Source organism: Engraulis encrasicolus, chromosome 22, assembly GCF_034702125.1.
Source record: "Engraulis encrasicolus isolate BLACKSEA-1 chromosome 22, IST_EnEncr_1.0, whole genome shotgun sequence".
NCBI classification, from domain to species: Eukaryota; Metazoa; Chordata; class Actinopteri; order Clupeiformes; family Engraulidae; genus Engraulis; species Engraulis encrasicolus.
Genome location: NC_085878.1, coordinates 22,561,349 through 22,576,001, shown reverse-complemented (window position 1 = coordinate 22,576,001; position 14,653 = coordinate 22,561,349). Strand labels below are relative to the sequence as shown.

General features: G+C 42.4%; 3 protein-coding genes across 4 annotated transcripts; 1 reads left to right on the top strand and 2 right to left on the bottom strand.

Annotated features, from left to right (window-relative positions):
- Nucleotides 1–2,490: 2,490 nt before the first annotated feature.
- Nucleotides 2,491–6,145, bottom strand: sdhaf2 (succinate dehydrogenase complex assembly factor 2). The gene is made up of 4 exons (XM_063188179.1): nucleotides 6,027–6,145; nucleotides 5,117–5,331; nucleotides 4,172–4,281; nucleotides 2,491–3,167 (listed from the first exon to the last, which is right to left on the bottom strand). The coding sequence occupies exons 1-4, from the start codon at nucleotides 6,051–6,053 to the stop codon at nucleotides 3,037–3,039; spliced, it is 483 nt and encodes a 160-aa protein (XP_063044249.1). The 5' UTR covers nucleotides 6,054–6,145; the 3' UTR covers nucleotides 2,491–3,036.
- A 1,406-nt stretch (nucleotides 6,146–7,551) lies between these two features.
- LOC134438584 (cleavage and polyadenylation specificity factor subunit 7-like) lies at nucleotides 7,552–12,735 on the top strand. 2 transcript variants are annotated; one of them, XM_063188177.1, is made up of 9 exons: nucleotides 7,552–7,733; nucleotides 8,253–8,483; nucleotides 8,649–8,752; nucleotides 8,840–8,985; nucleotides 9,572–9,959; nucleotides 10,348–10,466; nucleotides 11,602–11,749; nucleotides 11,867–12,119; nucleotides 12,333–12,735. In XM_063188177.1, the coding sequence occupies exons 1-8, from the start codon at nucleotides 7,665–7,667 to the stop codon at nucleotides 12,117–12,119; spliced, it is 1,458 nt and encodes a 485-aa protein (XP_063044247.1). In that variant the 5' UTR covers nucleotides 7,552–7,664; the 3' UTR covers nucleotides 12,333–12,735. The 2 variants fall into 2 exon arrangements, with proteins under 2 accessions (XP_063044247.1, XP_063044248.1); XM_063188178.1 differs by having other exon boundaries at nucleotides 10,351–10,466; nucleotides 11,867–12,735.
- A 702-nt stretch (nucleotides 12,736–13,437) lies between these two features.
- polr2l (RNA polymerase II, I and III subunit L) lies at nucleotides 13,438–14,267 on the bottom strand. Its single transcript, XM_063188180.1, has 3 exons — nucleotides 14,161–14,267; nucleotides 13,818–13,938; nucleotides 13,438–13,662 (listed from the first exon to the last, which is right to left on the bottom strand). The coding sequence occupies exons 2-3, from the start codon at nucleotides 13,910–13,912 to the stop codon at nucleotides 13,554–13,556; spliced, it is 204 nt and encodes a 67-aa protein (XP_063044250.1). The 5' UTR covers nucleotides 13,913–13,938; nucleotides 14,161–14,267; the 3' UTR covers nucleotides 13,438–13,553.
- Between the last annotated feature and the right edge of the window lie 386 nt (nucleotides 14,268–14,653).

The following is a 14,653-nucleotide window of genomic DNA, read 5'->3' as shown; positions in this document are numbered from 1 at the left end:
CTTATGTTGTAAATAGACCCTGCTGAACTAGGCTGCATTTCCCAAAAACAAATACATACACACACAATTTTATCTTGCACATGGACTTTGAGCAGGCATTTTATTTAGCCTACATGCATATGCAAGAAAAAATATTGCTTGTAGGCCAATACAATTATTGCATGTATAAACTTTCAGTGATGCAATATATTGACTAGGGGGCATCTCATACTGTACTTGGGCTTAAGGGCTACTTAAATGTTTTGGGGAAATGGCCCTGCCGTGGCTCAAATGGTAGGGCACTGCACTACTACACCGGAGGCCTGTGTTCGATTCCGGCCCGAGGTAATTTGCTGAACCTTCCCCATCTCTCTCTCCCCACTCATTTCCTGTCTGTCTCACCGTCCTATCTAAATGATAAAGGTGTAAAAGTCCAAAATAAAATCTTTAAAAAAATGTTTTGGTGAAAGACAGCCCTTGATAGGTGTGATACATAGGTGTGAACATTGTACATCTGTTTAATGACCAAAAAATAGTGCTCCATTCCTCTATTCTATTTAGATGACTTGAGTTTATGAGAATCAGATGGGTTTTTGGAATAGCTAGAACAGATATTACGCCCTTTTACTCCCCTAAGTCAGATTGCCCACCTCTGAAGTACCTCGTACTGAATTACTGTATGTAGAGGGGTGGTCCATGGGGAGCAATAAGGGGTTAGATGTCTTGCCTAAGTGCACCTCAGCTGAGGATGATGAGGTGCAAGAGCAGTGGGAATGTATAATTCCCCACGTACAGCTTTTCTCCCACACTGTTAAAGGAATAAAACCTACGATGACACTACAACCCCTGGCACGAATTATGTGCAATACAGTAGTGATCACAGTTGGTGCTCCACACTTAAAATATAGCTAGTGTTGATATAATGGACTGAATACAAATGAACACAATATGACACACTGGCTGATTTACCAATTTACCTGCTGGTTATGTTCAATATGAGCAACAGTTAAATCCAGTAACGGTTAAGCCTGTTGCCTTTGTTTTGCAAGAAGGAAGCCACAAGATCATTCTATTAGGAGGAATAACACTTCCGCTGATTGGATTAAACTGGATTAGCCCCTACACTATACACTTGAAATACCCTCATGCTCTGCAGCTGATTCATACACCAGCACCAAATATTTGCACATTTTTATAAAATAATCTCAAAGGTTGTCAAATACACTGCCATGATTCATAGACCTGATTACGTACCAAATATGATGTGAATACATTTGCATGCAATTGCTAGGCACAGTTCTCATTACCAAACTGACAAACACACGCACACACACACACACACACACACACACACACAGTTCATTTCTGAGACAGCTTCCAATCACAAATTCTTCACATATTTTAATTTTTGCATCTTGCACAAGAATATCAGTTATCAAAATTCCTCACTCCAATTCTGACACTCCCGCCCGAAGAATAACTGATGGCAAATCTGTCAGTCAGCCCTAACCAGATTTATTGAATGATGGATGATCCAGAACGGAACATCTTTTACTTTATCTTTGCTGCCATCATGTGTCCATTCACAGGTAGTGCAATGATTGTTTTTTTTTATGTTGCCATCTCATTTTTACAGATTTCACTTTTTCTGGATTTCCCTTTTTCTGGATTTCATATCTCAAATGATGAAAACTCTGCACACAAATCCAAAAACTCACACATTGGGCAAAGCCACTTACATCTTGCCTCAAAACAATGTAGGCCTGCTCTCTTCTAAAAAGGCCATTTTGTTGCGAGTCATTTGTAAAAAAAAAAACCATTTGAACACTATAATCATCGTAACCTACAGTATGCCATGTTTTGTTCCATTTTCTATTTATCATACAGTGGATGGTATGTTTGAGCTGTAAAATGTTGAAATATTGTTTTAACACAGAGGGCATACAGATGTGGGCTACAAATTTATTTTACATATTTTTCATACACTGAAAAAGTTGCGGCAAGTATCGGGTAACCACATGAAAGTGACTTCTTGTATTACATACTGTATTTTAGTCTTCAACAACTCAAAGTTACGTAGCTCACTGCATAATCTTATCTGTTCTGCAATATCACACGTACTGTATGTGAGTCTTTATGGAATGAGTACACAGGTATGAAAGGAATATGTCCATGTGATGAGGAAGTGCACATACTGTAGTATGGGCACTTGATTTTAATATTTTTTAATGACAGTGTGTTTCATGAGAAAACCTGGACTTTTCTTCATGAAAATTGTGCCAAATCCAGAGAATTGTGTTGTTTGTAGTGTTGAAAAAAAGGGTGCATTACAACTGAACTTTAAGTGTTAAGAAGGAATTGTACTTGTAGTTCAGTTGGATTGGTTCAGTTTGTTAAAAGGGTGAGATATTTTCAGAATTGTCTCTCAAATTCCAGAAATTGTGTGTGAACAATCGAGGAAAAACTGTAAAAATCGATGTAGTGTACAACTAAATAAGAAACACAGCATAATTGTATAAAATCAAAAATAGTCTTTTAATTGACTAAATGGGCTAATGGGAAAAAGCACACCAGATACATTTCAAACACCACTCATTCTTGAAAGCGGGTTTGCAAATGATTATTTCAATAATAATTATTTCAACAAGATATACAAGCAATTATATACATTGCATTTCCCATTGATGCACATTGTCAGCAGGTATGGCATCTTGCCACACCACTTTTTACATAAATAAGTCAACATAGTCCCTTTCATACTGATATCATGTCGGTCAGTCAGTAAGTGAGTCAGTCAGTCAGTCAAATCAGTTCATTTCCATAGACGTGTGTGTATGTGATAAAACATACAAGCTCCCTTCAAACAAACCAAAAATGGTTTCTAAAAGGCATAGGACACATAGGACAGCTGAAGCCTCAGGTGAGGTGAGGGTGGAGGTGTAGGCAGACATTTTGTGTGAATCCCTCAACAGCAAGACACAATTACGATTATGCCATATGCGTACGGGAGTACAGTATGTACACGTATGAGTCTCTGCTAAGGGGCCTGAGGCCACCTCATTTCTTCTCCTCGTCCAGGTATTCCAGGTTTGGAGCGTCCAGACGCTGCTCGTGGTGCCGGTTCTTGGTGAACTCCCTCAGCAGATCCATCACCTCTCCCTGGTACACCTCAGGGGTTGGCATGGTCTCTGCAGGGCAGATGAAGCGGGACAGATATGTTACTGTTATGCTTTTGACTTTCTCTCAAGGTTTCAGGGTTTTTTTCATCAATGTTGTGGTTAGAAGACTGTTGCTTAATGGTGGAAATTCCCATCTGCAGCCATCCCTGCTTTTCAAACGTCTCTCAGTTCCTATCATTATGGAACTACAGTGCCGTTTTTGTCTGTTTGTTTGTTTGTTTGTTTTGTGGATCCTGCTAGACAAGATCTAAACTTCCATCCCTGGCATCTACATATTCTCTCTTGAGTCTCAAGACAAATTTACCACAAAAAATGGTTGTGATTAATCACTGACACTATCAGTGGTACATTCATGCTAAATCTCTGTCCACGCAGGCATAATCACATTATGTCTGTGAGTTTATGTGTGCGAGTACTGGAACCAACCATGCAAATTGGATTAATACAGTGACATTTCAGATTTGTACGATGTTCATTATGTCTCCCTGACATGTTTTAATGGGAAGACTTATGCCTTCATCAGAGTCACACAGGTGTTGATTGTGTGACCTGTTAAGTGACAGGGACTTCAAACCTCCCAGCTGATAATTATAAGACTCGATAGCAGTATGTTTGTTGAAGATGCAAGTCTTGCCACCGAAACATGTCAGAAAAAGCCTAACAAACTGAGAAACCTTTGTAGCCTACGTACATTGTCTGAGATAAAATTTAAAAAAAAATCATGAGGCAGCCTCCTTCAAGGCGTATAGTATATGGAACTTGTTATTTGAACTTGAATGCAAATGGCATCTCAATGGCCACAACGGCGTCGGAATGAGTTTTGAAGTGGTGGTGCTTTTAAACAAAAAAAATCTCTTAAAAATATTACCGCTGCTGCACTCCTCTCATTTGTCAGCAGTAGAAGTTGAGACAGCCTCATTTAGGGAGCCCAAAAGTGGGAGTGCGAATGCATCACTGCATCCACCCCCGCCCCCCCCCCTCCCAGCACCTATGCATGACCATGCCCTTCTCACCTGTTGCCCAGTAGTAGATGTCCCAGTCGTTGCTTGGCTCGTTAATCAGTCGGTCATACTGAAGAAGTTGGGCCGCGTTCATGGTGTTCAAGTACTCCTTGGCAAACAAGCTGGGACATAAAAAAATGGTGTATACTTGCTGTTTCAAACTGGCTCTGACACAAGTCAACAAGTACTGCCTAGAACTCTGTAGGCCTACTACTGGTGCAATTACAACAGTGAGAGAGAAACATTTTGGATCCATACATTGAGGGCCACATCATCCTACCCTGGTCTAAATGAAGAAATAGACGTTTCTCCTTTTCTATGAAGTACCCCATGTTTGCCCCTTATCTTATTTTTTAATTATGTTGTGTTGAAGATTGCCTTATATGGCCAGTGAAAATGTCATAGTCTTCTAAAACTCTACCTCTGCCTATGCCCCTATAGATGTCTGCATCTAGGCCCCTGTTTTAACTAAGAACTTATCTGGGCCCTTAAAGACTTTTTTTTGTTATCGTTTGTCCTTGTCTATTGTTTACTTTGCAAATGCACTGGTGATTTTTATGTTAAAATGTATGTCACAGTGCACTGATTTTGATTGGCTGTGTCTCTGTGTCACATGACATGGAATCCATTTTAAACATCTTTGCAAGAAGCAACAAAGTTTGCCCTGATGAAGACTGATTGTAGTCGAAACGCGTAGGCGTTATCCATTAAAATAAAGGATTTTTAACTTTTTTCACTAAGATCAGTGTGCCTCGGATCATTCTGACTACCACTTTCAACAAGGAACCTTCTTTTTGGACCTTCACACTTTGGAGATAGTCACAAGCCAATTAATGAAGTCTATGATATTGCATAGTTCATTCACCAGTTCTTCCACTGTAGGCCTACCTAATGAAAGATTACTTCTGCTTTCACTACATTACATTTCTACAGACTGACAAATGTTCTTCCCCTCACCTTAGCAATATGCAGTTCTCCAACATGCCTCTCTTCCTGCTCTCGTATAGGAGTCTTTTCCGCTTGATGTCAATGGGCTCATCTGCCTTCTCGACCCACGGAGGCAGAGGGATCTCAATCATTTTGGGCTCTGGCGCATCCCCACGGTAGCCACGAGCTGACACCGCCCCTACGACTGATGGGCGGATGGCGGCTCTACACACACCACCAATCAGCTGGTAGATGGGGAAAACATTGTTGATCTATTACACATGTGATGTTGATATACCGGTGTGTGTAATAGCATGGTTATGTACATATATGCATACAGTCATTTTCTCGGGTTAGATCGTCTTTTCTGGACCCAATGACATTGACAGGTATTATGTGACTACCCGTCACACACTGCAGACAGACAATACATTCCCGTTACCCTCTGAGGTACACATGGTGGTACGCCCCATTACCTAACACGTCACTGGCGGTATTTCGTAACACACATGGTCATATCAAAGCTGCAACTTCAGCCTGCTGCGTTCTTCTAACACTGTCAGAAGTAACAATTCGCCAAATTTATTGATATTAACAATGCAGACACACTGGTTAGTGTTCACAGATATGATCTAATTAGTTGTACTTTCTATTGCAATGTAACTACTGAAGTGACCGTCGGGATAGACAATGGATACAACTAAAACTCTTGTTATGAGACTATTGTCAAGAACCCAGACACAATAACTATTTAATGAGCCCTGCAGTTGGCCCATGTCAAATCAGTCATAGTCAACTGCATTAGTTCAAATAAAATACGCACAGATGAAGCTAGCTTCTTAGCCTACCAAATAGTCAAAACCACAACGTGTTCCATGACCATCAAATCAACTAATAAAGACATTCATGTAATGGACAACATCCAAACTATTCCACTCACCCTAGTTGCAGACATTAAAGACATCATAGCGTTGTAGTTGTCTGGAATATATTAAGACGTTGTTCCTCTGGTGACACAGTGAAGGTTGGTGGCTTATAATAGGACGAACATTTACACAACACAGTCACCCAATGCATAACAGGGTACGGAAGTCCTCCCTCCACGGCCATTTTGGTAAGGTCAGGATCATCATTGATCAGGATTGAACATAAACCAAACGTGTTTTCCAAATGCTTCTACATGCGAAACAAGTCCTCACACCGTAATTCAAATGTTAACCTTTTTGATATAATAGTGACACGGCTTGTAATAATCCCACGGCAATGTGAAATGCGTTGTTGCACCCGAGGAACCTTGTGATGGTCTCATCGTTTCTGACCGACCTTTGATCTGGAAACACCAATTTACAGTCAGTTTGTGGTTCCGCTGTACGATGTTGGATGGGAACACAAAATTTGTTTCTCGATGAAAGTTCATGCCACGAGGATACCAGTTTGTGAAGAATGACTGTGGAATACGTACACTCGGATTTTGAGATTTATTCTGCTGTGCATCGAAGTGAACTGATATATCGCTAATTACTCCAAAAGATCAATTGAATGAAGGGGGAAGGGTCGTCAACAGCCTGTCCGCCCATCATAATTGATTAAATTGTTGAGATTCGAGCACCTGCAAGTAGGGTGGCCATCGGTCCGTTTTTACGACCTGTTCACGACGTCCGTGTGTCCCTCTCTTTGCCTTTCCTTTCCTCCTAGCCTTTTGCTTATGACCTCGAGATGCGAGGTAACGTCATTGACGCAAACTAGACCTTGACAGTCGGTCGCGTTTCCGATATCTGCGGCCGCCATGTTACTCCAGATATAACCCCCAGACCTAAATGCCTTTAGGCTACAACGATACGAGGGTTCTCACAACTTTACAAACAGGGCAAAGAAACGTCTTTCTGCACGGGCGCTGTCTGTAAGCTATTTTGAGCTCGTGTTGTTGGTTATCCAGCGTCTGCATGAAAAAAAAGGTTGACAGAAGCGGTTTGCCTCCCTTAAAATACCGCTGATAAACAGACTTCTGACCAACTTCGAGTAAAGTAAATCAAATTAATTGTTGGCTATTACAGTAGGCCTACGAATGCACAACTACCCTAAATACATTTAAAAAAATATGAAACAGCCCACACAGACAACAACGGAAGGATTTGTCTATCGTAACCTGCCGTCTCTGATACAATATTAAGTTAGTGGTACTGATGACTCCTTTATCGGAGTGAGGTAATGAAATGCGAAAATCCTTCCCCAAAAATATTGTTTTACAAGTTTAACTGTTGCTGGCAGCTGAGTTAGTCTGAGGTAAGATGGCAGCGCTGTTCCCTGATTTCTGCCTACAGTTTAGAATGCCAACTTCACTGTTTTCTCCACGGAGGCGGGGATTCGGCAAGTCGAAGCAATGGGTGCGCGCGAGGACGCAAGGTTAGAAAGTTAAGGGGCGGGGTTGTCCGGCCGAAGTCCGGACAGCTGGTCACCCTACCTGCAAGGTGCAAAGCGTGTGCATTCGTTAACTCCGTTAACACGCCGAAGAGTGACTGGTATACAAACACAGCTAACGAAACGTGACCTGCAAAGGCCTCATTGCCGAGACGGGGTGATGGCGGCGGATGGTGGAGCACCAGAACTTATAGACATTTATGATGACCTCAATCAAAACAACGGAGAGGTGAGCTTCTCTCTGATATCTTCATTGTGCATGACTTGACGAGTTGTTTAGTCGCGGCCCTCGTATTGGCATGTGTTGCAGTGATCCCGAGTCAATATGCTAGGTGTAGTAGTGCTGGTGCAAAAGTATCAAGCTAACTAGCCTCACGTTACCCTAGGCGTGCAAGAGGAAAACAAGCTAGCAGCAGCAATCTGCACTGAAGACCATTATCCAGATGCAAACATGCACATTGTGGTCTGGTGAGATGCAGTTGGAAATGTCATTCTGTGCCGTCCTCGCTTCTTTACTGTGTTGAACCGAGTCGAGCTCTCGAGCGAAGCATTCTAAAACATTTTTGTGGACTTGAAATGTGCAAATTCTACTACACTGGCTGTATCTACTTGAAATGTGCGCTATAATGATATTAATAATAATGAAGAAAAAACACGCATTACTGAAAGTTTCACTGATAAAGTCTAAAGTAAACAGTATACGTCTGATTTGAACGTGTCTTGTGTTCATTCCAATTTTTTTGACCAGGAAGGGGATTTCATGGCTTCTGCTGACCCAAATGACCTATATGACGATGTAGTAACTGGTTCTGTGGACCATATAAGGTTATCAGGAGGGGAAGCCAGGATGCTCAACAAAGACCAAGCACATACAGTTAAAGTTAACGTAAATACTAACCTTAAACCACAGACAACATTCGGTCAGAGTGGGCTTCAACAAGGCAAGAGGCTTTCAGTGTATGTTGGAAACTTCTCATGGGTGAGTTTTCTCTATGTGCCTTTTATGTATTATTTATTTATTTTGCTGTCCAAAACAAGGGGACTCGTGTTGTGTCTACCTTATTTGATGCACCAATCACTGTAACTCCAGTGAAAACTATCAATCTAACTTGCAAATATCTGCTCTTCTGACTTCTTAAAACAGTGGACTTCAGACAAGGATCTGTTTAACGTGGCAAGATCAATCGGAGTCACAGACATTTTGGAGATCAAGTTTGCAGAGAATCGGGCTAATGGCCAGTCCAGAGGGTATGAGTTTCTCAGTTAAAGTACATTGTAATAAGTCTGTTTCACAATTGCCCATGTGTCATTGGTTATGCCATCTCTGGTTAACAGCTATGCAGAGCTCGTGGTTTCCACCGAGATGTCTTTGCACAGGTTGCTGGATGTCATTCCCCAGCTTCGCATCAATGGAGAGAGGGTAGAGTGTCGTTTCGCCACAAGGCAGAACCTTGCCATATTTGAAGCGCAGGCCAACAAACGTAAGTAAGCCTCTTTAGTTTAAGTGTGATGTTTCAAACAGGCCATATTGGGTTCTAATTCCAGATTGCTTTGGAGTTTTAGCAGTTAGTTTTGGTTTCTCTGCCCATTTTCTCTTGTTAGCTTCGTAGCTGGCACATTCTGTCAAACATAAGGGTGGCAGACTTGGTAAACAATATTGAACTTTTGCGCTCTTGAATTTCAGTACCTGTCATTTCAGTCTGACCGCATCCTAGCTTTCAAGCAACTTTCTTGAAACTCAGTCAGGGCACATTCAAGCTGACTGAGAACCGTGCCGGTGCCCGTTCCCACACCTAATCACGAACCGGCCGTCGTGTTCACACCATAAATCTTAGCGTTTGCGAACCGGCAAGTTGGTTCGGTATGAACACGAGCGGTTTGCAAATAAGAACTTGAGTGCCGAACGTAACTGGTGCGGGCACCGGCTCCATTCTGGTTGGCCTGAAAACCCTATCTGCCCTGTTCACAGTGCCCACAATAGTTGATCTCTGCATTAATGCATTGCATGTGTGAGCAAGGGGAAATGTATGGAAACATGTAATGTTAACACTATTGTCTTCCCCTCAGGTATTCCTCAGCGCTCAAACTCCATCAAGGAGTCAGAGACACTACCCATTTCCAGCATCGGTCACGGTGCCCTTCCTGCACCATCCACCCCCTCTGAGCCACGGCCCCCAACTACCCCCATCATGTCCTTACCACCACCCCCCATCACTCACCAACAAGCCAACAAGCTCTCCAACATGCCGATGCCCTTCTACGGTCGACCCCCTCTATATCCCCCTCCCGGGCCCCCTCCCATGCTCTTACCTCCGCCGATACCTCCCCCAATGTTCCCTCCGCCACCCCCACATATACCACCAAGCCAGCCACCACCCGCCCTCCACATCAACCCAGCCTTCTTCCCCCCTCCGCAGGATGGTTACGGCACCAACCCGCCCTTCCCCCCGCCAAGGTTAGTCATTATCATTAGGCATGCACAAAGATATCATCATGTTGTTAATCAGATTATTTGTCGTTATCTATGAAATAGTTTGCAAGCAATATCTGCTTGTTTGGGAAGCCGTGGCTTGATGAATACAGACTTATGTCTCTTTACACCCTCATCCATGCCCTAGAGCAAGGCATCTAATCCTAACCCCATTTCGCTCCAGAGACTAGGTACAATGCCCTCTACCCAAATCACTAAAGTTGCTTAAGCATAATATATTGGGTACCCGACACCCTTGTGCTTAGCTGGGGTGACATTTAACCAAAGAGTCTAACTCCATTTAGCTCAGGAGACTGATAGCCTAAACATTAACATAACCTTAACATTTTTGTAATGTAATGCTTGGCATCAGCAGGGACAGGGAAGACAACACGCCACCCCTGCCAGACAGCGAATATGACGAGCTGATGAACAGGAACAAAACCATCGCCAGTAGTGCCATCAGCAAGGCTGTGGCAGCAGCCGCCACAGGTCTGTGCCACACACGCGCGCGCGCGCGCGCACACACACGTTCACACACACACACACACACACCGCGAAGTGATGTTCTACAGTGTTAAATCATTTGGGAATTATTTCTCTGTGGTATTTTTTCCATTTAGCTCCTAAAGCAGAACCACATTCCTTTGTTTGTGAGGGGATTTTTTTTTTTTGTTATTTACCTTTTTGTTTTTGGTTGTTTTACCTCTTACTCTAGTTTGTTGTATCTGATTTAGTCACTCCATTGCAGAATTGGAATTGCTCCCTGAGTTAGCGATTTTAAAGTGCCTTTGTTATGCCCCCAGGTAAATAAACCTGACCCAATATGCCACTCAGCTTCTGGTGCAGGACATGGCCATCTCTTGCCTCAACTCTTACAACCTCTTGATGGGTCTCCAAGCCTGTGCAATAAGACCCTTACAAATGGTCCAAATCGCGGCTGGTGCTCACCCAACCCAAAAGGACACATCACACCGCTTTTTTCACTCTGCATTGGCTACCGGTATCCGCTTAAATTTAACACAAGGCCCTGACCCTTGCCTAAAAAGCTACAGCAGGTTCTGCTCCCGCTTACCAGAAAGCTTTGCTAAAGGCATATGTACCTTCCAGTGTGTTCTGTTTCCCCAGTGCCAACTGTTTAGCCTTGCCCCCTACTCACACAAGACAATTCCAGTCCAAACGTTTTTCTGCCATTGTCCCTCAATCGTGGAATAAGCCAACAGTTGCTTCCCTGTCAACCTTAAAGAAGCTAGTGAAGACTCATCTGTTCAGAGGGCCATGATGTAGCCATAGCTGCTGAAATGGCAATAAATGTAAACAATCAATCAAACATCTCTTCAGAGAGAGCTTACCTGCACAACGTAACTAACTCTACTCGCCTCTAATCATGGATACTAACCTGCACTACGCTTCATAAGTCCTCCACTATTTTTCTGTTCCCTATTTGTTCTACATTACTTGTTGTATACTGCTGTACTCTGTATTATTGACCCCTTACTCTATACTTGCCTGAATGTCCTGCTTGTAAGTCGCTTTGGTCAAAAGTGTCTAGTGTCTACTAAATGCAACGTTATGTAAATATGCTTAACCCTGTATGCGTTTCTCCTCTTCTCCTCTCCTCCCTTAGGAGATGTGTCCTTGGCCATAGAGACACTTCTCACAGCAATTGCCGTGATCAAACAGTCTCGTGTGCATGGTGATGAACGTTGCCGAGCTTTGGTCACGTCACTCAAAGACTGTCTCTTATCTATTGAGAGCAAGTCCTACAGCTCAAGGTACCTGTGTGTTTGTGTGACAATGCAACAGCATTATTAGTGTTATGTAGACACGGTGTAAATTGTCAGACTGAGGTTCAACTAAGTGACATTTTCTTTTCTGTCATGTTCCTCCAGAAAAAGGCATCGTTCTCGTGAGAGGGAGCGCTCACGCGACCGGGACCATCGAGAGCGCGACAGGGACAGAGAGCGCGATCGAGATCGTGACCGCAACAGAGAGGGTTCCTACAGTCAGAACTGGGACGAAGGAGGCAGCGGAGGAGGGATGTCACGTCGCTACAGGGAGCGCTCCCTCAGCTCCGAGAGGGATCGGGACAGAATGCGAGGCCAGCGGGACAGGCATCGGGAGCACAGGGACAGACACCGCTAGGTGCAGCTTTATCCATTTTTTCCGCTCTTTCTCTCTCACTTTCTTCACCTTTTTCAATAGAAATAGACAACTATGAACTCATCACTTAAGTCTCACCTTGGTAATGCAGGTGTCCACATCACCTAATTTATTTTCTTTGAGAGAATTAAAGAAAAAAAAGCTATAGAAATTTTTTTCACAGATTTCATATAGTTTCGCTTTTGTGCCACACAGGGATCTGTGAGAAAATAACTTTTGCGCCATAGTGGAGGGTCCTTTGGAATAAGGACTTTGTGCCAGGATGTCTCTGGACCGACAGGTAGAGACATGCAGTCAGAAGGATTTTGTCCACCTTCTTTTGTTCCAATGTTCAACAAACTGACCCCAACCGTACTGCACTCTTCTCCACAAGGCATTGTTCATACTCTTGTATTTTCCCCCACCACCATCACCCATGAATGTTGAAACAAGCATCTCAACTTACCAAATGTAACCACGTTCCATTTCTAATCAGTTGATCGGTTTTGACTGACAGGTGACTGTGGTACTGTTAGTTTTGATTTTTATATGTTTGTTTGATCATTTGTTTTGTTATTTTGTAAGTACAATCTCAGAATTAAAAAAAAAAATCTGTGTACATTTGGGACTGGTTTATTTTGCATTTAAAGGTTTGTTAGTCAGTCTGAACTGTATGATAGGTATCCCTTTACGCACACATAGGAAATGAAAAACTGATTGCTGTTATCAGGAAACCAAATCTCTAAATGTAATTTTTTATAAAAGAAACTCGTAAAGGTGCAAAATCCAGAATTCAAGCTGGCCATTCACAAATGTTACCTTTTTCATGAGTACTTAACACCACCACCAAATTCTAAGTATTTATTATGACTGGGAAAATTGCACTTTTCACGAATTAAAGGGAGATTATTCAGAATACACCATTTGGAATTTTTACTTACATTTTTAGCTGCAAAACTTCCTGTACTTGTCATAGTAAATGTTAGTTTTAGTAAATATTCATGAAGAGATCAAATTTGGCAATAGGCGGGGCAGCGGTGTCAATGAGCAGCATACTCTGGTCACTATCTTATACAATGGTACAATAAGCGGTCACATTTTGACACTGAAATATTAGGTAACTAACCACTGTGTCATGGCCAGCAGTTCTGTACATGTAGCGCACAATAACTGCGAACCAGCATGCCATCTAACCATAAGATCATTTAAATTGTTCATTTCCTGAAGTACCCAAAACACATTCCTTCATTTACATACAAACGCACCTAAGAATCGTGTACATAAATCATTCACGTTAATGACCACTACACTGACAACGATGGAAGTACAATTAATTCATTTTATTAAAAAATAACACGCAGAAACAAACTGGGGAGAGGTACTGAAACGGACAATCCACTGTACAAGGCTGCAAATCCATCCTTTAGGCAAGGCAGACTATTTTTCAAGGGGCGCGTAGTTCAACAGCTTCTCAATGAGGTCCACATGAGACAACAGCATTCTTCGACAGCAATATCTCTTCAGTCCAAGCGCATCGAGGGCGTCACTGTAAGAAAAACAAGAGTAAAGGTGTCTTAGACATACTACCGGTAATTATACTTCACTGCTCTACAGGGTATTTGAAGATGACTAGGCCTACTTCAGCTATATAGGAGTTAAGAGTCAGAAACAACACATGCTAGCAGCAACAACACAACTTACCCCTCTGTGTATTCAGCTTGGAGTAGACCCAAATAGGCCTCCCATTTGTTGCCCACTATTTTCCCGCACGTGAAACACCGCACCGGGATAATCATGGCTTTCTTTGTGTTCGTAGGTTTAACTGAAAGTACATAATAACGAAACATTTACATCTGTGAAGGTTTCATACCCTTACCTAGAAGCACAACATAGAAAACAAGCACACACATCGGCTTAGCCAAACCATTCACGTTTGGTTTCAAGTTATCCTCTAACTGACCCGTGGACTACATATAGCTACTTTATATGCACATACGTAGTGTTACCATGCAGATATGCATTCACAAAATAAAACCATATTTACCAAGACAAACTTCGTTACTTTCGGCGTGGCGTGGTTGTTGTCGCTTGCGCTACATTGAACGCGCCGCACATCAACTTCCGGGTTATCTCTGTAATCCAAATAAAGTGCACGGTTATCGGATATAATACGACTCCTCAAATGAGATTACTTATCTAGCATGAATATTAACAGAATAGTGCATATATTAAAATCCTAACTCATCATCAGAAATAAAGAAATATCATTTTAAATGAAATTGACCCCTCCGTTTTGTGCATTGGAACATTCCGACCTACGGAAAGTCACTTGTGTCCAACTTAATTCTTAGGGCTCTGCGTCACAGGCAAAGATTCTCAGGATGGACTGTCTCTCTGGTAAGAGATGGTGCATCTGTCTCTGGCACAGGCAATACAGTTCCTGGCCATATAATTAAAATATCGTGGAAAAGTTGATGTATTTCCATAATTCCATCAATAATGTTTAACTTTCATGGCGTGTAGATGCATTGCCCACA